General features: G+C 42.8%; 9 protein-coding genes across 9 annotated transcripts; 7 read left to right on the top strand and 2 right to left on the bottom strand.

The window, feature by feature from the left end:
* Nucleotides 1–164: 164 nt before the first annotated feature.
* On the top strand, nucleotides 165–1,742 carry MCX1 (Mcx1p; the record flags this gene model as incomplete). Its single annotated transcript, XM_056230271.1, has 1 exon — nucleotides 165–1,742. One exon carries the CDS (start codon nucleotides 165–167, stop codon nucleotides 1,740–1,742), a length of 1,578 nt encoding a protein of 525 aa, XP_056086209.1.
* Nucleotides 1,743–1,976: 234 nt separating this feature from the next.
* On the bottom strand, nucleotides 1,977–4,688 carry SKDI02G3320 (uncharacterized protein; the record flags this gene model as incomplete). Its single annotated transcript, XM_056230258.1, has 1 exon — nucleotides 1,977–4,688. The coding sequence occupies one exon, from the start codon at nucleotides 4,686–4,688 to the stop codon at nucleotides 1,977–1,979; it is 2,712 nt and encodes a 903-aa protein (XP_056086208.1).
* A 266-nt stretch (nucleotides 4,689–4,954) lies between these two features.
* Nucleotides 4,955–6,658, top strand: TDP1 (tyrosyl-DNA phosphodiesterase 1; the record flags this gene model as incomplete). Its single annotated transcript, XM_056230247.1, has 1 exon — nucleotides 4,955–6,658. One exon carries the CDS (start codon nucleotides 4,955–4,957, stop codon nucleotides 6,656–6,658), a length of 1,704 nt encoding a protein of 567 aa, XP_056086207.1.
* A 317-nt stretch (nucleotides 6,659–6,975) lies between these two features.
* On the top strand, nucleotides 6,976–8,610 carry PCS60 (Pcs60p; the record flags this gene model as incomplete). Its single annotated transcript, XM_056230236.1, has 1 exon — nucleotides 6,976–8,610. One exon carries the CDS (start codon nucleotides 6,976–6,978, stop codon nucleotides 8,608–8,610), a length of 1,635 nt encoding a protein of 544 aa, XP_056086206.1.
* Nucleotides 8,611–9,078: 468 nt separating this feature from the next.
* On the top strand, nucleotides 9,079–10,173 carry PDB1 (pyruvate dehydrogenase (acetyl-transferring) subunit E1 beta; the record flags this gene model as incomplete). Its single annotated transcript, XM_056230225.1, has 1 exon — nucleotides 9,079–10,173. The coding sequence occupies one exon, from the start codon at nucleotides 9,079–9,081 to the stop codon at nucleotides 10,171–10,173; it is 1,095 nt and encodes a 364-aa protein (XP_056086205.1).
* Nucleotides 10,174–10,664: 491 nt separating this feature from the next.
* Nucleotides 10,665–12,329, top strand: SKDI02G3270 (uncharacterized protein; the record flags this gene model as incomplete). The annotated part of the gene is made up of 1 exon (XM_056230214.1): nucleotides 10,665–12,329. One exon carries the CDS (start codon nucleotides 10,665–10,667, stop codon nucleotides 12,327–12,329), a length of 1,665 nt encoding a protein of 554 aa, XP_056086204.1.
* Nucleotides 12,330–13,050: 721 nt separating this feature from the next.
* Nucleotides 13,051–16,593, top strand: PYC2 (pyruvate carboxylase 2; the record flags this gene model as incomplete). Its single annotated transcript, XM_056230203.1, has 1 exon — nucleotides 13,051–16,593. The coding sequence occupies one exon, from the start codon at nucleotides 13,051–13,053 to the stop codon at nucleotides 16,591–16,593; it is 3,543 nt and encodes a 1,180-aa protein (XP_056086203.1).
* A 304-nt stretch (nucleotides 16,594–16,897) lies between these two features.
* ATG12 (Atg12p) lies at nucleotides 16,898–17,455 on the bottom strand (the record flags this gene model as incomplete). The annotated part of the gene is made up of 1 exon (XM_056230192.1): nucleotides 16,898–17,455. The coding sequence occupies one exon, from the start codon at nucleotides 17,453–17,455 to the stop codon at nucleotides 16,898–16,900; it is 558 nt and encodes a 185-aa protein (XP_056086202.1).
* Nucleotides 17,456–17,683: 228 nt separating this feature from the next.
* YBP1 (Ybp1p) lies at nucleotides 17,684–19,696 on the top strand (the record flags this gene model as incomplete). Its single annotated transcript, XM_056230181.1, has 1 exon — nucleotides 17,684–19,696. One exon carries the CDS (start codon nucleotides 17,684–17,686, stop codon nucleotides 19,694–19,696), a length of 2,013 nt encoding a protein of 670 aa, XP_056086201.1.
* Between the last annotated feature and the right edge of the window lie 42 nt (nucleotides 19,697–19,738).

Genomic DNA, 19,738 nt, shown 5'->3' with positions numbered 1-19,738 from the left:
CCTTTCTTATCGTTTTGATATTTTCAGGAAGATTGATTATGATAATATTTTTCTGGATGATAGAAATATAATAGTCATCTGTAATGTACTTCAAAAACATAAAAATTAGCTGACCAAAAAAGGAGATCCCATATCGCAAGGATAGTTAGCTGCGTTCCATTGACATGTTGAGATTTGCAAGCCAAAACTTAATCAGAACTTATTCTAGTAGAATTGGCCGATATGCTGCCACTGCTTCCGGGAAACTGGCACAGTCTCGCTTGTCAAGCATACCAACTCCAAAAACGTTAAAGAAATTCCTTGATGAGTATATCATTGGTCAAGATATTGGTAAGAAGGTTTTGAGTGTAGCAGTTTATAACCATTATCTGAGAATTAATGACAAGCAAAAGAAAAAGGAATTACAAAAACAGAGAGAGTTGATAGAACAGGAGAAAATTACGAGTGATAAGGATGAACCAATTTTCAGTGGGAACAGCGAATCTAAAGCAGGTTGGAGAAATCTTCAGAGACAATTTAATTCAGCAGGCAGAGAAGTAGACGAAGATCTGGAATTAAGCAAGAGTAATGTCCTTGTAGTTGGTCCTTCGGGTTCTGGTAAGACCTTGTTGGCGACAACTCTAGCGAAAATATTAAATGTTCCCATTGCAATTACTGACTGTACGCAATTGACTCAAGCAGGTTACATTGGTGAGGACGTTGAAGTGTGTATCGAAAGATTGCTTGTGAATGCTGAGTTTGATGTTGCAAGAGCAGAAAAAGGAATTATTGTGCTTGACGAGATCGACAAATTGGCCAAGCCTGCTGCAAGTATTGGTACTAAAGATGTGTCTGGAGAAGGTGTTCAACAGTCACTTTTGAAAATCATTGAAGGTCATAAAGTAGAACTTACTGTTAAAAGGCCTGTTAAGCATGACATTGATGGGCAAAAAAACCAAACCACAACTAAAAAGGATGAAATATTCGTTATAGACACCTCAAACATTCTTTTCATGATTATGGGCGCTTTTGTTGGTTTAGACAAGCACATTGTTAAAAGGATAGACGATATGAAGAAACTTCGTAAGGCCACGAAGTGTGTTGAGCCACCAGATAGCAAAGAACTTGAGAAAGAAAGAGTGAAAAATTTTAGATTTAGTAATACACTTGAGCAGGTTGAATTGGATAACGGAAAAAAAGTATGTGCTTTAGATTTGACTACACCGACAGACTTAGTGAGCTTTGGTCTAATTCCCGAATTGATCGGGAGAGTTCCCATCATAACCGCACTACAACCTCTGCAAAGAGATGATTTGTTCCATATATTGAAGGAGCCAAAAAATGCCTTGTTAGACCAATATGAGTATATCTTCAAACAATTTGGGGTCAAATTATGCGTGACGCAGAAGGCTCTAAAAAAAATTGCTCAGTTTGCCCTTAGGGAAGGAACGGGCGCCAGAGGCTTGAGAGGAATAATGGAAAGGTTACTGTTGAACGTTAATTACGATTGTCCGGGTTCTGACATCGCTTACGTCTTAGTCGACGAAACTACAGTTGACTCGTTGCAAGAAACAGAACATTCTTTAGCCTCCCATGTGGATGTCAAGTATTATCCGGCTGACCAAAAGGACAGCTTGATACGTGACGTTTCTGAAGAGGATAAGAAATTAGGAACTACATTATCCAAAGAGTTGGGCTATTCCGCCCGCATCCATACGCCCACAATCATGAAAAGAAGTTTTATTGGAGAAATAAATGATTAATATAGAATATATAAATATAGATGTAGTGAATGAGCAGGCAATTCTCCCGAGAAGTGTTCCGTCATGATAGGTATAAAAAAGAAATAAATATGGCGTGAAATATTATCTCACATTCAATTTACGGTATCGGGATACTGCTTGTTTTTATTAAGGCGCTTTTTTCGAGTACTAAATTGAAATTAGAAGAAATAATTGAGCAGTTTTATACAAGAAAAAATCGGTACGGTAGGACATTTACTTCGTATATGGCAGTTTTGGTTTTTGTGCCACCACATATAAGGTTCTGAAACAGCCAGCATTGTCGTCAATTTTGCCCATATGCTCTTCCACATACCTTTTGAAAAGAGTGGTGGGGTCGGTATCCTTTGGAGGGGCACTGCTATCTGGTAATTGCTTTCTCAACATGAAATCCCATACATCCAAGGAGTTCAACTCATTCAAAAAACCCATATCTGTTTTGAAGTCACCAGTTTTCAAACTTAGAACGGAGGACTTAATTCCTATAAATCCTACATCCTTGAATGTCTTCGTTAAATGCTTTGTTGGGTGAATGTGTAGACCTTTATTTATTGCATCGATAGCCATGGCATCAAATGTCTTATCTCTTTCCTTTGTCGTCAAAAATTCATCTGAAGTTTCCTTTGCATTATTGGAATCAGCGTCACCAAGGATCCCAGTATAGTAAGTATTTGATATTCTTAAATCTGGAACAATTGCGAGGGCGTAACCTCCAGGAATGATCGACCTGTATATTTCTCTAAGCAAAGCCTTCCATTTATAATAACTCAAACTTGTCCACACCCATGGGCATATTACAGCAGGTATAGTGTCTGAAGCGAATGGTAGTCTTAATTGCAAGTATTCTTTACCATAAGTGGCTGCACTCTTTGCCCTGTCCAGTCCTTCATTTGGTATAGGGTTTTCCATATTGCTAGAAGCGGGCGATGACAGGGGTGATTCCTCTTCGGATTGAGATTGTGCATTTGAGGATTTCTTGACTTCCCTGGGTAAAATAAATTGTGTCGGCAAATCGATTTCTTTGTAGTTGTTCAATGTCCGGCAGAAAAAGTTTTCCAGCCATTCATTTTGAAGGGCTTGATTAGTTGATTTGATATGGCGAGCTTTGTCCCCCCGAGGAGGACTTGGAAGGTGTGACTGTGGTTGGATTTTCGGGGAAGAAGAGGAAGATATGCTAGGTGAGACTGAAGGACTCAAGTTATGCGAAGTCGATGCAAGTTGAGAGTGCTTTCTCTTGAAAAAGTTAACAAAACCCGATTTTTTGTTACTCTTGATAGGACTCTTCTTCCTTTTGACCGCGTCTGCCCCTGAGGAAGGTAGTGATAAAGATCTACTTGAGGCGAATGGGTCGCTTGAAGAATCCTCTTCAGTTCCCTGATTAAAATTATTTCTGGAAATACGTTCTTTTGCGTCATCTGTAAAGAACTTTCTATTCATGCAGTCATACATATACTCTGAGGCATTGGAAGAATTTAATTCAATGATTTCTTGTTCATCAGAGACGATTTTTACCCCGGAATTCTTACTTGGTAAATAATTTTGTAAGTTTTTTAAATGTTCAGACACATCGTCAATGTCATTACTGCTCTTATTTTGAGTGCTGTTGTCAATCATCCAGGGAGATAGGTCCAATGGGAAGTCCGCGATGTTCAAGCTCGGCTCGTCGTAAGCTAGCTGCCAGCCACCCAGAGTTTTGTGCAACGGCCTTATTAATAAGATGTCAATTTCATCTAATGGATCCGATATAACCGGCCTTGGAGAGTTTGGTTCGATATCCAGTTGTTGAATGTATAGCGTAGGGTCATTCGTTTTATTGGTGGCAGTGCTGATTGCAGGATTAGAATGCTGCCTTGTGGTCGATTTCCTTTTGATTAATTCCTGTACCACTTCAGATGAGAAGAAGAACGAGTTTGATTGCAATAAAAACTTCTGAGACTGACCCAGCCATAATTGAATTAGGGACTCAATTTCAGAATAATCTTTTAATGGATCAAATGATGGAAAGCATTTCACTTCAGTTTCTATGCTAATAATATTCTCTATGTTAAATGGATAACATTCAAATGCATATCTCCTAGCTTCTAAATATTTTGTTAAGAAATCAAGGTATGACTGCAATCTTTTCTTTGCAAAAATTAGGGAGTCCTTTGATGAAGAGTCCATGTTGAAGGATAAGAATAAGTCCATTCTATTAAACAGCTCATTATGGTTCGGATCGTACATAATTTGCTTGAATTCACCGTCTATGCAAATGTTAATAAGATTATGGTTTCCTGACGCTGTTTTGATTAGAAGAGAGGAATCTGAGCCCGGTAAACTGTTCCAGTCCCATTTTTTCCTGGAGTGAAGTTTCTTAACGACATTTGAGGTAGCACCATGAAGTCCACCTCCTCCACGCCCATTGCCAACCATATTAGATACGATGAACCGCGGTGTAGAGGAATCAAATGAGGAACTAGCTTTCATTTCAGAAATCGGTGTTTCGCTTCTTTGGCCTAGCTTGCTATCGATATTGTTTGTATGGGAAGGATGCATAGTCATTTTGGAAAGTTGGGCAGATTTTAGTTTGGATACAGAGGATGATGCAGCGGAATCTGATGATCTTCTTGACGAGTCAGAGAACAGGTCCTCTGCCAGCTTGAAATTGGGTAAGTGTAGAGGGGAATCGAAAGAGTGGAACATTTCCGAATGATGGCTTACTTGTGGGGATTGTGATTCTGCCAAAGCACTTGTTTGAGGGGTTTCATCTTCATCTTCCTTTTCCTTCTTCCCCTTTTCCTTGTCAGCATGTTTATACTCAATGATGGTTGAGACTGGGCCCGTGCAGTAATCATGCGGTTTTAATTCAGGAAATTTGTTGCTAGATATGCTTGTTAAGCCTCTATCAATCTTCCCATCGATATTCTTCGCGTCCTTAGTGGAGCCCATTATAGTCACGTTTGCAGCCTCTAAGAAGTCGGTAGAGGATGAGGAAAATATAAAAGGGAATAAGCAAATATCTCAATGTGTGCCTTTTTATAAATACTACTACTTCTTATGCGTTTCGTGGTAGTTGCCGTCTGTTTCAGATGATGTGAACAAGATGTTTCAGTATTCTTGGTGAGTGCTCACCTGGATCCCTTTTGATGTATTTTCGGCGGCCGCATTAAACTGCGAAAAGGTGCCAAAATGGGAAGCCCATAAAGGGGAAAATAATGCATGGCACGATGAGCTCAAGCAAGGATAATGGTGATGAGGGATCAAATGGTTGTGGTATGTCACAAGAAACAATGAGTAGGGTGAAGAGAAAGAGATCAGAAGTTGCGGAGAAGGTGGCACAACGGTGGAAGAGCTACAGGTACAGTGCCGACATTGAAAACAAAACTACGGATGACCACAGCGATGGCGATGGCCACAACGATGACGAGTGTGTCATAATCAATGAGTCCAAGGTGATAGACTTGACCGGGCCAGAACATGACTTGGAAGCGAAAGAAGAAGCCTGTGGTGCGGGAAACAATGCAGTCTTCAAACTGATCAAATCAGATTTCTATGAGGCAGGGGATTTCGTGGGAGTGGCAGACGATATGATAACTCTGAAAGATATATTCTGTGAACAAAGCCTCAAAAGAAGCATATTATTCAGTTTCCAATATGAGCTTGATTTCTTGTTGAGACAATTCCATGAGAATATAGATAACATAACAATTGTGGGCCAAAAGGGGACGATTGTGCCTGTAGAAGCCCGAACTATGGGTGCGGCACTATTAGGAACATTGCGCAAGATTAAACTCATCGAAATCACCATGCCCCCCTATGCCTCCCACCACACTAAGCTGATTATAAACTTTTACGATAATGGCGAATGCAGGATATTTTTGCCATCCAATAACTTTACATCAATGGAGACCAACCTGCCCCAGCAGGTGTGCTGGTGCAGTCCCGTTTTGCAAATAGACAAAGAACAGCCGCCAGTGCCATTCAAAACAGATTTGATAAAGTACCTCACGTCATACCATGTGAAAGACATTGACGAACTAATCACAAGAAGCGTCGAGACAGTCGATTTTGCGCCGTTAAGCGAACTGGAGTTTGTATATTCTACACCTTCTAGATTCCAATCCTCAGGCTTGCTGTCTTTCTACGACAAACTAGAAGAACTTTCAACTGGCGCCGCGACTGGCGACATTACAAAGCATTATCTATGCCAAACTTCATCCATAGGAACATCTATATCAAGAGCACGGGACGAGAACTTATGGACACATCTGATGATCCCTTTGTTCACGGGGATCATATCTGCTCCAGTGGAGGGCACTCATGGGAGAAAGAAAGTGAAAGTACCGACAACGGACTCCCTGGTGGCAGAGTATACTCAAGGCAGGATCAAGCCGTATATCATCTTTCCCACCGAACGTGAAATCATGACCAGTCCCCTGAGGCAGGCGAGTTCCGGATGGTTCCATTTCCAATACCTGCAGAAAAGGAGCTACTACGAGATGCTGCGGAACCAACTCAAAGTCTTCTACAAGCAGGACCTGGCTACAGTTACCAGGAGACGGGGCACCACGCCTGCACATTCCAAGTTCTACATGCATTGTACAACGCAGCCTGCAGAGTCCTGCGACGCATCACGAGCATTCCAAGAGCTGGAATGGTGTCTCTACACCTCAGCGAACCTCAGCCAAACTGCATGGGGCACCGTTTCCAGGAAACCTCGCAACTATGAGGCCGGAGTACTTTATCATAGTAGTAAACTGGCAGGAATCCAAAGGGTCACGTGCCGAAGCTTTACACGTGACCGACCAAGCAAGGGGGGTAACCCGAGTCACGTGGCCGTACCCTTCACTCTGCCAGTCGTACCTTACGGCGCGGCTGAGGACGAGTGCTTTTGTCTTGCTCGTCACGAGAATGAATAGCATGTACAGTTCTGACTTCATTATTCACTTTAGCTCCAAGATGCGACTGTGATTAGCAAGCAACTTTATTGATCGCTCTAGACGGCACTGGATACTCGGAACTGGGCAATTTTTTTTCGGTCCGAAAGAACCGTCGGGTATTCGGAACTGAGGCTTCCGAGTCTTTTCTTCGTTCCTTTTTGTTTTTAGGATAAACTGTATATAACAAAGAGATAGTGTGAAAAAAAAGTACTTCCAACATGCGACTTTGCTTTTGCTTGCAGCTTGTTCAGCGTACGTAGTGTAAGAGTATAGGACTTCTCTCACTTTCTGCTACAATGTCAAGTGCCGCTACTACTGTTACTGCCTCGTTCAATGATGTTTTCAGAGTATCTGATAATGTTGCCGTCGTTATTGCTGAAACGGATACACAGGTGACCTACAGAGACCTGTCGCATATGGTGGGCCATTTTCAAACCATATTCACCAACCCCTCCTCTCCGCTGTACGGGACCATCTTTAGACAGGACACGGTGGCAATCTCCATGCGCAATGGGCTCGAATTTATCGTTGCCTTCCTCGGTGCTACTATGGACGCCAAGATTGGCGCTCCGTTGAACCCTAATTACAAGGAAAAGGAGTTCAATTTTTACTTAAATGACCTGAAATCTAAGGCAATCTGCGTTCCCAAAGGCACTACGAAGTTACGCAACTCAGAGATTTTGAAATCTGCCTCCAGTTTTGGGTGTTTCATCGTAGAATTGGGCTTCGATGCCGCCAGGTTCAGGGTAGAGTATGATATATACTCTCCAGAAGACCACTACAGGAGGGTTATTTATCGCTCTTTGGATAACGCTAAGTTTGTCAATGTGAACCCCGACAGATTCCCTGGATTTGCACGTTCCAGCGATGTTGCCCTGATTTTGCACACCAGCGGGACCACATCCACTCCAAAGACCGTTCCTCTGCTGCATTTAAACATCGTGAGAAGCACGTTGAACATTGCCAGCACTTACAAGCTCACAAGCTCGGACAGATCTTACGTTGTGATGCCTCTGTTCCATGTCCACGGATTAATCGGCGTTTTGCTGTCTACTTTCAGGACTCAAGGCTCTGTTGTGGTTCCCGATGGATTCCATCCGAAGTTGTTTTGGGAGCAGTTTGTCAAATACAATTGCAACTGGTTCAGTTGTGTTCCTACAATAAGTATGATCATGCTGAACATGCCCAAGCCAAAGCCGTTCCCGCATATCAGGTTCATCAGATCGTGTTCATCTGCGTTGGCACCTGCAACGTTCCACAAGCTGGAAAATGAGTTCAATGCGCCTGTGTTAGAGGCCTACGCAATGACAGAAGCATCGCACCAAATGACTTCAAACAATTTGCCACCAGGAAAGAGAAAGCCCGGTACTGTGGGCCAGCCACAGGGCGTCATCGTCGTTATCCTAGATGACAAGGATAACATTCTGCCCCCAGGGAAGGTCGGTGAAGTTTCCATCAGAGGTGAAAACGTCACTTTGGGCTACGCCAACAACCCAAAGGCCAACAAGGAGAACTTCACCAAAAGAGAGAACTATTTCAGGACCGGTGACCAGGGCTACTTTGACCCGGAGGGGTTCTTGGTGCTCACAGGCAGGATCAAAGAACTCATCAATAGGGGCGGAGAGAAGATTTCACCCATCGAGCTCGATGGTATCATGCTTTCGCACCCCAAGATCGAAGAAGCCGTCGCCTTTGGTGTTCCCGATGACATGTATGGCCAGGTGGTCCAAGCCGCTGTTGTCTTGAAAAAGGGAGAAAAAATGACCTATGAAGAACTGGCAGGCTTCTTGAAGAAACATCTCGCCGCGTTCAAAGTCCCAACAAAGGTGTACTTCGTTGACAAGCTGCCAAAGACTGCCACTGGTAAGATCCAGAGGAGAATCATCGCAGAGACCTTTGCCAAGAGCAGCAAAAACAAGAGCAAGCTGTAGAAGATGCGTTTGACAATCTTGCCCGCCTTCCATATATACTTCTCGGCCCATCTATATACACAAACACCTATGTATCCATCTATCTAATGAAACGACAGTATTTATCATGCCCAAGCTAATATTTTTCTCGTCGCGGCTGTTTCCGGGGCCCGTTTTCCGAGACTTCGAAGTGGGAGACCTTGCAAAAGAGACGAGTCTTCGACTAAGAACTTCTCCGTCAATAAACATCAGGCAATTACACTTTTAACCCAAAGACAGGAGTATCTACATACGCAGCTTACCGATTGCAACAGCAGATTCTTGAAATATATTCGTCAAGTATCCATCCTCTGTTAGACCAATTCTGCAACATTTCCCCACTCGGACGTTAAATCCCGCCTCCCTCATTAACAGTTTCTGTGTTTGTTCGTTGATAATCGATTGCAGTCTAGTAAGTTCTTTTACCCTTTGCAAATAAACTCTTTCGACATGTTTTCTAGATTTCCAACTTCCTTGGCCAGAAATGCAGCACGTCGTGTCCCGACTTCCTTTGCAGGACCCTCCGCAGCAGCATTGAGATTCTCATCAACTAAGACAATGACCGTCAGAGAGGCTTTGAATACCGCTATGGCGGAAGAATTGGACCGTGATGACGACGTCTTCCTCATTGGTGAAGAGGTTGCCCAATATAATGGTGCTTATAAAGTGTCCAAGGGTTTATTGGACAGATTCGGCGAACGTCGTGTGGTTGACACACCTATTACCGAATACGGATTCACAGGTTTGGCCGTTGGTGCTGCTTTGAAAGGTTTGAAGCCAATTGTGGAGTTCATGTCGTTCAATTTCTCCATGCAAGCCATTGACCATGTTGTTAACTCCGCTGCTAAGACCCATTACATGTCTGGTGGTACCCAAAAATGTCAGATGGTCTTTAGGGGCCCCAATGGTGCTGCCGTGGGTGTTGGCGCTCAACACTCACAGGATTTCTCCCCCTGGTACGGTTCCATTCCCGGGCTGAAGGTTCTTGTCCCTTACTCCGCTGAAGATGCTAGAGGTTTGCTAAAGGCTGCCATCAGAGATCCCAATCCGGTTGTCTTTTTAGAAAACGAATTGTTGTACGGTGAATCCTTTGAAATCTCAGAGGAAGCCTTGTCGCCTGATTTCACCTTGCCATATAAGGCTAAGATTGAAAGAGAAGGTACCGATATCTCCATTGTCACATACACAAGAAACGTTCAGTACTCCCTAGAAGCCGCTGAAATCTTACAGAAGAAATACGGCGTCTCTGCAGAGGTCATCAACTTGCGTTCTATCAGACCTTTAGACACTGAAGCTATCATCAAAACCGTCAAGAAGACAAATCACTTGATTACTGTGGAATCCACTTTCCCATCATTCGGTGTCGGTGCTGAGATCGTCGCCCAGGTTATGGAATCCGAGGCCTTTGACTATTTGGACGCTCCAATCCAAAGAGTTACTGGTGCCGATGTCCCAACACCTTATGCTAAAGAATTAGAAGACTTTGCCTTCCCAGACACTCCTACTATTGTCAAAGCAGTTAAAGAAGTCTTGTCAATTAAATAAATAAATGGATTTCAATTGAGGGGGAAAGGAAAGAAAGAAAGGAGGAAGCCATAATTTTCTCCCCTTTCGTCTTGAGCTTTCTCACCCTTGACCAGAAATAACATAAATAAGAAAACATGAAAAAAAAAAAACTTTTGCTAATCAAGACATGTATGGCGTACTAGTTAATAGTGGGTAAAATGACTACAAGCAGACGCACACATACAATGTATATATTTTGTTCTTACATAATCGAATGAGATAAATACTGTCTACGTTGAATGGTATATTGATTCATAGCTACATTACGTATACAGTCCATTCCTCTTTCATTTTTCCTCTACGACAAGCTGATAAAAAAGAGAAAAATAACGATATTTTGGCATGCGAAAATGAACCGAAAATAAAACCACCAATGATGCGCAGACCTACATGAAGCACTAGGGAAGGGCGAGCAATTGGTGAAACAAGTATAACGCGGTAGCCACAAGAAAGATAACGCATAAGGAGCTATGGAACCTAAGCGGAAGAGCGCCTCCCTGGCCAAACATGACTTGCCACAATTCTATCTTTTGATTATGTTGTACTTGGCCCAAGGTATACCTGTAGGCTTAGCCTTTGGTACGGTGCCGTTTTTGCTAAAATCGTTGGCAAAGGAGACCTCATTCGCATCATTGGGCATTTTCTCTATGGCCACGTACCCATATTCGTTGAAGATTCTATGGTCGCCTATAGTCGACTCAGTGTATAATAAGCGCGTCGGTAGAAGAAGATCATGGATCATCCCGGTGCAGTTTGTCAGCGGATTGGCGCTATGGGTTTTAGGGTGGTGTATATCACAGGGAATAATCTTCGATGGGGTGGACGATGCCTTCCATAACCGCGGGAACGGCACTCTACACAGCGTCAATATAAAGAATTTGACGTGGTGGTTTGGGCTCTTGGTTTTCCTATGTGCCACTCAGGACATTGCGGTTGACGGTTGGGCCTTGACTATTCTGTCTAATGACTCTCTATCGTATGCGTCTACTGCACAAACCATAGGTTTGAACGTCGGCTATTTCATGTCATTCACCGTTTTCCTGTCGTTGAATTCGTCTGATTTTGCCAACAAATATCTTAGGAAAACCCCTTTGGATCATGGGCTTATCAGTCTTGGTGGATACATGAAATTCTCTGGGATACTTTTCATTGTGATAACCATATACACCATATTCTGTACCGAGGAGAAACCCCACATGGAGTATCTGCCCAAAGCGGAGACGGTAAAACCAGGCAATAGTGAACCGAAAGTGGTATTCATCGAGTATGATGATGGCAATGTGGTGTCGGCTCAAAATTCAAGTAGCATGAAGTACATTTACCGCTGCTTCATAAAAGTGTTGAAATTGAAGTCCGTGAGAAGCCTAGCCTTCATCCACATGATTTCCAAATTCGCCTTCCAGTGCAATGAGGCAGCTACAAACCTGAAACTACTAGAAAAAGGCTTCAAAAGAGAAGACCTGGCTGTCACGGTACTGATAGACCTGCCGTTCGAAATTATATTCGGATACTACGTTGTCAAATGGAGCTCCGACAGGGACCCCATTATTCGCGGCAATGCAAGCACTAACAAGACCGTCAAGTTCCTCGTCGGGGATGCTGGCGTCCTGACACCCTGGTTGTGGGGGTTTCTGGGCCGTCTGGCCGCGGCGGTCCTGGGCAGTTACGTGGTGAAGCAATTCCCCAAGGGCGGCGAGATCTCCACTGGGTACTTCTGTCTCGTGATATTTCAGCACCTCTTAGGCTCATTCATGAATACCGTACAGTTCATCGGCATCTCGGCCTTCCACACAAGAGTCGCGGACCCCGTCCTGGGCGGCACATACATGACGTTGTTGAACACTCTGAGTAACTTCGGCGGGACGTGGCCACGGTTGATCATCCTGTCTCTGATCAACTACTTCACCGTGTACCAGTGCGCCCTCCCGGACACAAATAAAGTGTTCGTAACGCACGGCGGCAACATGCAAGCGTGCACTGAGCTCTTGAGTGGCACCTTGACCGTACTGCGCGACGGCTACTACGTCACCAACCTCATATGTATTGTGGTTGGGCTTTTCCTGTACTTCGGATACTTGAAAAGGAAAATCCTCCATCTGCAAAGTCTGCCGATCAGCTCCTGGAGATGTACATAAGGACCCTTTAGATAGAAGTTTACAGAACTATACGTTCAAGAGACGACTGCCAAATATTATTATTTTTATTTTTTAATTTTTACGCCTCTCACGAGGAAACCACAGCTGAACGGATTAGAACACAGACCGCTAGAGTGACCTCCCCCACCTTCCATGGTGAGAGCATGATATTATACCGCGTTCTTTACATCACCTGATCCGTTTGAAAGCCTTGTCTTCCATAAAGGTTACAGGAAACGGCTCATCACCATCGACGGCGCATGGTCTCGGTGGTTGCCGCTAATAGAAATTCGCACAGGCACAGCCAGCTCTTCTGTGATTGGCAGAGAGCGGCCCTTTCCTGCGGAAGACGCCGCAAAGGCACATATGACTAACCTTTTTTTTTTCGCAATTAGTTATCTGTTAATTTTTCACTTTTTTTGCACTTTTGGCAGTTACGTCTCGAGCTATTTATTACAAGAGTCAGAGCCGGCGCAGGGATTATTAGGTTAGCAGCCCCCCATCGGTTGTTTCCTATTGTGTTCCTGAAATTTTCAGTAGTTTTTTTTCTTCTTTCTTGGTTTCGGCATCTGTCCTTGATTACATACATAAACAAGTCCCTCTTTTCATTCAAAGTTGCGTAGGTCATCGTCAAGGCTAATCACTTAAATTTTTTTCGCTGTTGTTGGACTGCACGATAAGGACAGTTACTATAAGGTTAACAAGAGAAGCAGATAAGAAGATGAGCAGTAGCAAGAAATTGGCTGGTCTGAGAGACAATTTCAGTCTGCTGGGCGAGAAGAATAAGATCTTAGTCGCCAACAGAGGTGAGATTCCCATCAGAATTTTTAGGTCCGCCCATGAGTTGTCCATGAGAACCATCGCCATATACTCGCACGAGGATCGTCTTTCCATGCATCGGTTGAAGGCGGATGAGGCATACGTCATCGGGGAAGAAGGTCAATACACGCCCGTGGGTGCGTACCTGGCCATGGACGAGATCATCGACATTGCGAAGAGGCATGAGGTAGATTTCATCCATCCAGGTTATGGGTTCTTGTCTGAAAATTCGGCATTCGCCGACAAGGTGGTGAAGGCAGGCATCACTTGGATTGGGCCTCCCGCTGAAGTCATTGACTCCGTGGGTGACAAAGTCTCAGCCAGAAACTTGGCCGCTAGGGCCAATGTGCCCACCGTCCCCGGTACTCCAGGCCCCATCGAAAGTGTGCAAGAGGCACTAGATTTTGTCAATGAATACGGCTACCCAGTGATTATTAAGGCCGCGTTTGGCGGTGGTGGTAGAGGTATGAGAGTCGTTAAAAAGGGCGACGATGTGGCCGATGCATTCCAGCGTGCCACGTCCGAGGCCCGTACTGCCTTCGGCAACGGTACCTGTTTTGTAGAAAGGTTTTTGGACAAGCCAAAGCATATCGAGGTTCAATTGCTGGCCGATAATCACGGAAACGTGGTTCATCTTTTCGAAAGAGACTGTTCCGTACAAAGAAGACATCAGAAGGTCGTCGAAGTGGCTCCAGCAAAGACTTTGCCGCTCGAGGTCCGTGACGCTATCCTGACGGACGCTGTCAAGCTGGCCAAAGTATGTGGCTACAGAAACGCAGGTACCGCCGAATTCTTGGTCGACAACCAGAACAGACACTATTTCATCGAAATCAATCCAAGAATCCAAGTGGAGCACACCATCACCGAGGAAATTACTGGTATTGACATCGTTTCTGCACAAATTCAGATTGCCGCAGGTGCCTCTTTAACTCAATTGGGCCTGTTACAGGACAAGATCACTACCCGGGGGTTCTCCATTCAGTGTCGTATCACCACTGAAGATCCCTCAAAGAACTTCCAACCGGATACGGGGCGTCTGGAAGTCTATCGTTCTGCCGGTGGTAATGGCGTTAGGCTGGACGGTGGCAACGCTTATGCCGGTGCCACTATCTCTCCCCATTACGATTCTATGCTGGTCAAATGTTCATGTTCCGGTTCCACCTACGAAATCGTTCGCAGGAAAATGATCCGTGCCTTGATCGAATTCAGGATCAGAGGTGTCAAGACCAATATTCCCTTCCTTTTGACTCTTCTGACCAATCCAGTCTTCATTAAGGGCACATACTGGACAACTTTCATCGATGACACCCCACAACTGTTCCAAATGGTCTCATCACAGAATAGAGCACAAAAATTGCTGCATTACTTGGCAGATTTGGCTGTCAACGGTCCTTCTATCAAGGGCCAAATTGGCTTGCCGAAGTTGCAGTCTAACCCAAGTGTTCCTCATTTGCACGATTCTCAAGGCAATATTATCGACGTTGCAAAAGCCCCTCCACCTCCCGGATGGAGGCAAGTGCTACTAGAAAGGGGACCAGTTGAGTTTGCCAAACAAGTAAGGCAATTCAGCGGCACTCTATTGATGGATACCACCTGGAGAGATGCTCACCAATCTCTACTAGCAACAAGAGTAAGAACTCACGATTTGGCTACAATCGCTCCAACCACCGCACATGCTCTTGCAGGTGCTTTCGCTTTAGAGTGTTGGGGTGGTGCCACATTCGATGTCGCTATGAGATTCTTGCATGAAGACCCATGGGAACGTCTAAGAAAATTGAGAGCTTTGGTGCCCAACATTCCATTCCAAATGTTGTTGCGGGGTGCTAATGGTGTGGCTTACTCTTCTTTGCCGGACAATGCTATTGACCATTTTGTTAAGCAAGCCAAGGACAATGGTGTCGATATATTTAGGGTCTTTGATGCTTTGAATGACTTGGAGCAGCTGAAAGTCGGTGTGGATGCCGTCAAAAAGGCCGGCGGAGTTGTTGAAGCCACTGTCTGCTACTCAGGTGATATGCTTCAACCAGGTAAGAAATACAATCTCGACTACTACTTAGAAGTTGTTGATAAGATTGTTAAAATGGGTACTCATATCCTGGGTATCAAGGATATGGCGGGTACCATGAAACCAGCTGCTGCTAAGCTGCTAATCGGTTCTTTGAGGACTAGGTATCCAGATTTACCGATTCATGTTCACAGTCATGACTCTGCTGGTACCGCCGTTGCGTCCATGTCTGCATGTGCCCTTGCAGGTGCAGATGTTGTTGATGTAGCCATTAATTCGATGTCCGGCTTAACTTCTCAACCGTCTATCAATGCTTTGTTGGCTTCGTTGGAAGGTAACATAGACACAGGTATCAACGTTGAACATGCTCGTGAATTGGACGGCTACTGGGCAGAAATGAGATTATTATATTCTTGTTTCGAGGCAGACTTAAAGGGTCCAGATCCAGAAGTTTACCAACATGAAATCCCAGGTGGTCAATTGACTAACTTGTTATTTCAAGCTCAACAATTGGGTCTTGGCGAACAATGGGCTGAAACTAAGAGGGCCTACAGAGAAGCTAATTACCTACTGGGTGATATTGTTAAAGTTACCCCAACTTCCAAGGTTGTCGGTGATTTAGCACAGTTTATGGTGTCAAACAAGTTAACCTTGGACGATGTAAAACGTTTAGCAAATTCTTTAGATTTCCCTGACTCTGTCATGGACTTTTTTGAAGGTTTAATTGGTCAACCATACGGTGGATTCCCAGAACCATTAAGATCTGACGTATTAAGAAATAAGAGAAGAAAGTTGACGTGTCGTCCCGGTTTAGAATTAGAACCATTCGATCTTGAAAAAATTAGAGAAGACTTGCAAAACAGATTCGGTGACATTGATGAGTGTGATGTCGCTTCTTATAATATGTACCCAAGAGTTTATGAAGACTTTCAACAGATGAGAGAAACGTATGGTGACTTGTCAGTGCTACCAACTAAGAATTTCTTAGCTCCAGCAGAACCAGATGAAGAAATTGAGGTCACAATCGAAAAAGGTAAGACTTTGATTATCAAGTTACAAGCCGTTGGTGACTTAAACAAGAAAACCGGTCAAAGAGAAGTATATTTCGAACTAAACGGTGAATTAAGAAAGATCCGTGTTGCGGACAAGTCTCAAAACGTGCAATCTGTTGCTAAACCAAAGGCTGATGCACATGATACCCATCAGATTGGTGCACCAATGGCGGGTGTTATCATAGAAGTTAAAGTACACAAGGGCTCCTTAGTGAAAAAGGGCGAGTCAATTGCCGTCTTGAGTGCGATGAAAATGGAAATGGTGGTCTCTTCTCCATCAGATGGTCAAGTTAAGGATGTTTTCATTAAGGATGGTGAAAGTGTTGAAGCATCAGATTTGATTGTTGTTTTAGAGGAAGAAACTCAGCCTCCTTCTCAAAAAAATTAATGCTCATCCAATAGTTATATTTTATGACATCTGCAGATACTAGCTGTATTACATATGACATATATTTTATCTAGTTCTGTTTCCTTGTATATTTAAGTATCAAATAAAAAAAAACCGAACATTTTCGAAAATACGTGTGTTTATAGTGTTTTTCTTTTGGTTGACTCCTACAGTTTCATCCTCGATCAAAAGTGAGTTACAGATGCCATTATAGTGCCTTGAAAAATTGCTCACAGAACTTCTGATTGAACAATAGATCTTCTAAATCTGATGTATCCTTTTGAACACTTTAATGCGCTAAACACTACCCAAACGCTACCGATGCACAATAACTCACAATTAGCTCATCATTGACTTTAAATTGCATCCAAAGCTCCCCAACATTTTGCTGTGGACTAGGTGCAAAAGAATTATTTATATAACAATAAACATTGTCCATCTTCAGCCGTCTTTTGAGGAATAAAATTACCATCGCAAAAGATTGTGACATAGAAATCTTACAAACAGAGGGTTTTAATTGTGCCATAGATCCAATAGGTTGAAATTTTATTTGAATCTTCTGAGTATCCGGTTTCTCTTTGCGGCTCTTTTGTTCCGTTTGTGCATTTGTTTTGGTCATTTCCTTCTGCTCATAAGTGCTATTGGATGAACTTTCAACTTGTTGATCGATAGAAATATCGCTTGCTAATCCAAGTTGAGACAGTCTCCTACTGAAAAGTTCCAATCTATTTTGAACTGTGTGGGTCGACGATTTTAGTTCTTGATTATTTCTTGATCTTTCACTGACAGAGCCATTGCTAGTGGATATGATGGAGCTTTCATCGCTTTCTGTTTCATTTTCGCTCTCCAGGATCCTGCTCATACTTTCATCAAGACTCTAAGTAGTAGGTTGTACGGCTAAGAATACACCCTTTATATTTGTTCAGCTAAAGCAGGTTTTAGTTGAACATTACATCTTTCATAAGCACGATTCCTTAAATTTGAGAATTTAAAGAGAAAAAAATAAAGACAAACTATCGGTGAACGCCATTACAGAGTAAACATTAGAGAAAGAATAATCCAAGTTGTTTAATACGACATTCTGAGCCTGATGGAACCAATTGAAGACTTGCTTTTTGAGCTAACTGATGCGTTCAAAGCTCGGAAGGAGGACCTAATTGAGCTGGTAACTTTGATTGACATATATGGTGAACAAGTTGATCAAGAGGGCACACATGAGGAAAAGACAAAATTTATTGAAACGCTGAATACATTGTTGGAGGATAATCCAGATATTACCGGTGAAATTGGCTGGGATTTGCCAAAGGGCCTATTGAAATTCCTGTCAAAAGATAATGTTGATGTAAGTAAAAGATTAGGTGTTAATATGATAGTACAAGGTGTAATGAAATGTTTCTATGCAATCTCCATTCAGGGCGAACCGAAGAAATGTCTGGTTACTGGGTTGGAGTTGCTTTCATGCACTTCTGTTGAAGACGTTTCTGAGAATGGCCAACACAATAAAAACACGCTAGTTGATGAAAAGCTTCCTGGAGAAGTGGTTAAGAATGACTCCGATCCAAACGATATCTCTTATTATGGTGAAAGGAAAAGTTCAAGCGAATTCTTTTTAACATTGAAATCCTACATTTTATTTGAGTTCATTGGAGCGAGCCTCAAAAGAATTTCTACTCTGTATCCTTCAAAATATTTGGGAGCTGCAGTAGCAACAATTGAAAAGTTTGTATATAATCATGCTGACTCATTTGAAGATGCGCTTTTTCTGCTTCGAAGGGTGTATACATTCTGCAGAAATTATATCCCCCCAGACCCACCGAAAGATATACAATTAAATGAAGAGTTTACTCAAGAGATGTTTGATAAGGTGGTAGAAAAGGAAAGTAAATTGCAAGTCAGATTGCTACGTAAACTGTGCACTTTTGGTATTTCGACTCCTATAAAAACGGTTAACATAAATACCGATGTAAAATACTACTGCGCACTAAATCACCAACAGTTTCAATTATCAGTGTACTATGCCGAATTACTCGAACTATATTCTAGGTACTATCAATTGGCGTTTTCGCTTGATGTTAATATAGAGAATGAATTCCGGAATGTCGTAAAAGAATGCAGAATTATCTACAAATCTGTACCCCAGGAGGCTTCCGCTGTAAATGATGAAGCGAAATTGGTCTTGGAAAGGATGGTTTATAAACTAGCGTATACGTTTGAGGTACAAAAGACCGCGAAAGAAAAGAATGTTGGCTTAGACTCCAATGGTATTGTTTTGTTTTCCGGTATCAACTATTTAGAAACCAATAAACATCTAGTGAATACAATGACTATAACGGATGCCGTTTATCTTTATTTGAGATTCGCAACTCCTTCATTGTATTCGAGAGTTTATCATAGTGTGGCTGTTGAATCCGTTAACCGTTATTGGCTATGGTACGCCATTACAACGGAGCCCTTGGAAAGCGTCAAGAAAGAGCTAAAAAATCTTTCAGTGTTTGTTACAAAGGCTTTATTGCAGGTTCTACTTCAAAAGAACTGCGTTCAAGTCAATGACCACTTGCGAATGATAAATTTCACCCTTCTCACAAGATTACTATGTTTGGTTCCTGAGGCAGTTGCATTTGGCTTTATCATGGATGTTCTCAAGGCATGTCCTTTTCCGTTGGGTAAAACATCTGTACTGTGCATACTAAAAGATCTTTCGAGACAACGCATTTCCAAGAAAGATGAGAACCCTGAGACTAGTTTAATTACCGAAAAATTGTCAAATTTAGGAATTAATGACGGCCACAAGCCTAGGAAAGGTAATTATAAGAATTATATCAACTTGGACTCTTTCAAAATGACAGCTGTTCACGAATATTGTTTGCAAACTATCCAAGATTCATTTGCGGTGGATGCCAAGAAGAGCAATATATTACTATTGTCGACCTACTTAAACTTTTTCATAGTACTGAGAGAACAATGGGATAAGGATTTATTGAGGGTTGTTTACTTAATGGTTGATTCTAAATTGAAATCAGCAGAACTTGATACACTTTCCAATTATGTACAGATTATAGATGCAAACAAGTCTTTGGGAGATTATTTGATCAGCATAAAATGAAGTCCTTATGTTTTGCATTATCTATGTATTGCACGCGTGAGG

Source organism: Saccharomyces kudriavzevii (assembly GCF_947243775.1).
Source record: "Saccharomyces kudriavzevii IFO 1802 strain IFO1802 genome assembly, chromosome: 2".
Classification (NCBI taxonomy): domain Eukaryota; kingdom Fungi; phylum Ascomycota; class Saccharomycetes; order Saccharomycetales; family Saccharomycetaceae; genus Saccharomyces; species Saccharomyces kudriavzevii.
Note: the sequence above shows the minus strand (reverse complement) of the source record. Positions and strands in the feature narration are given on the sequence as shown.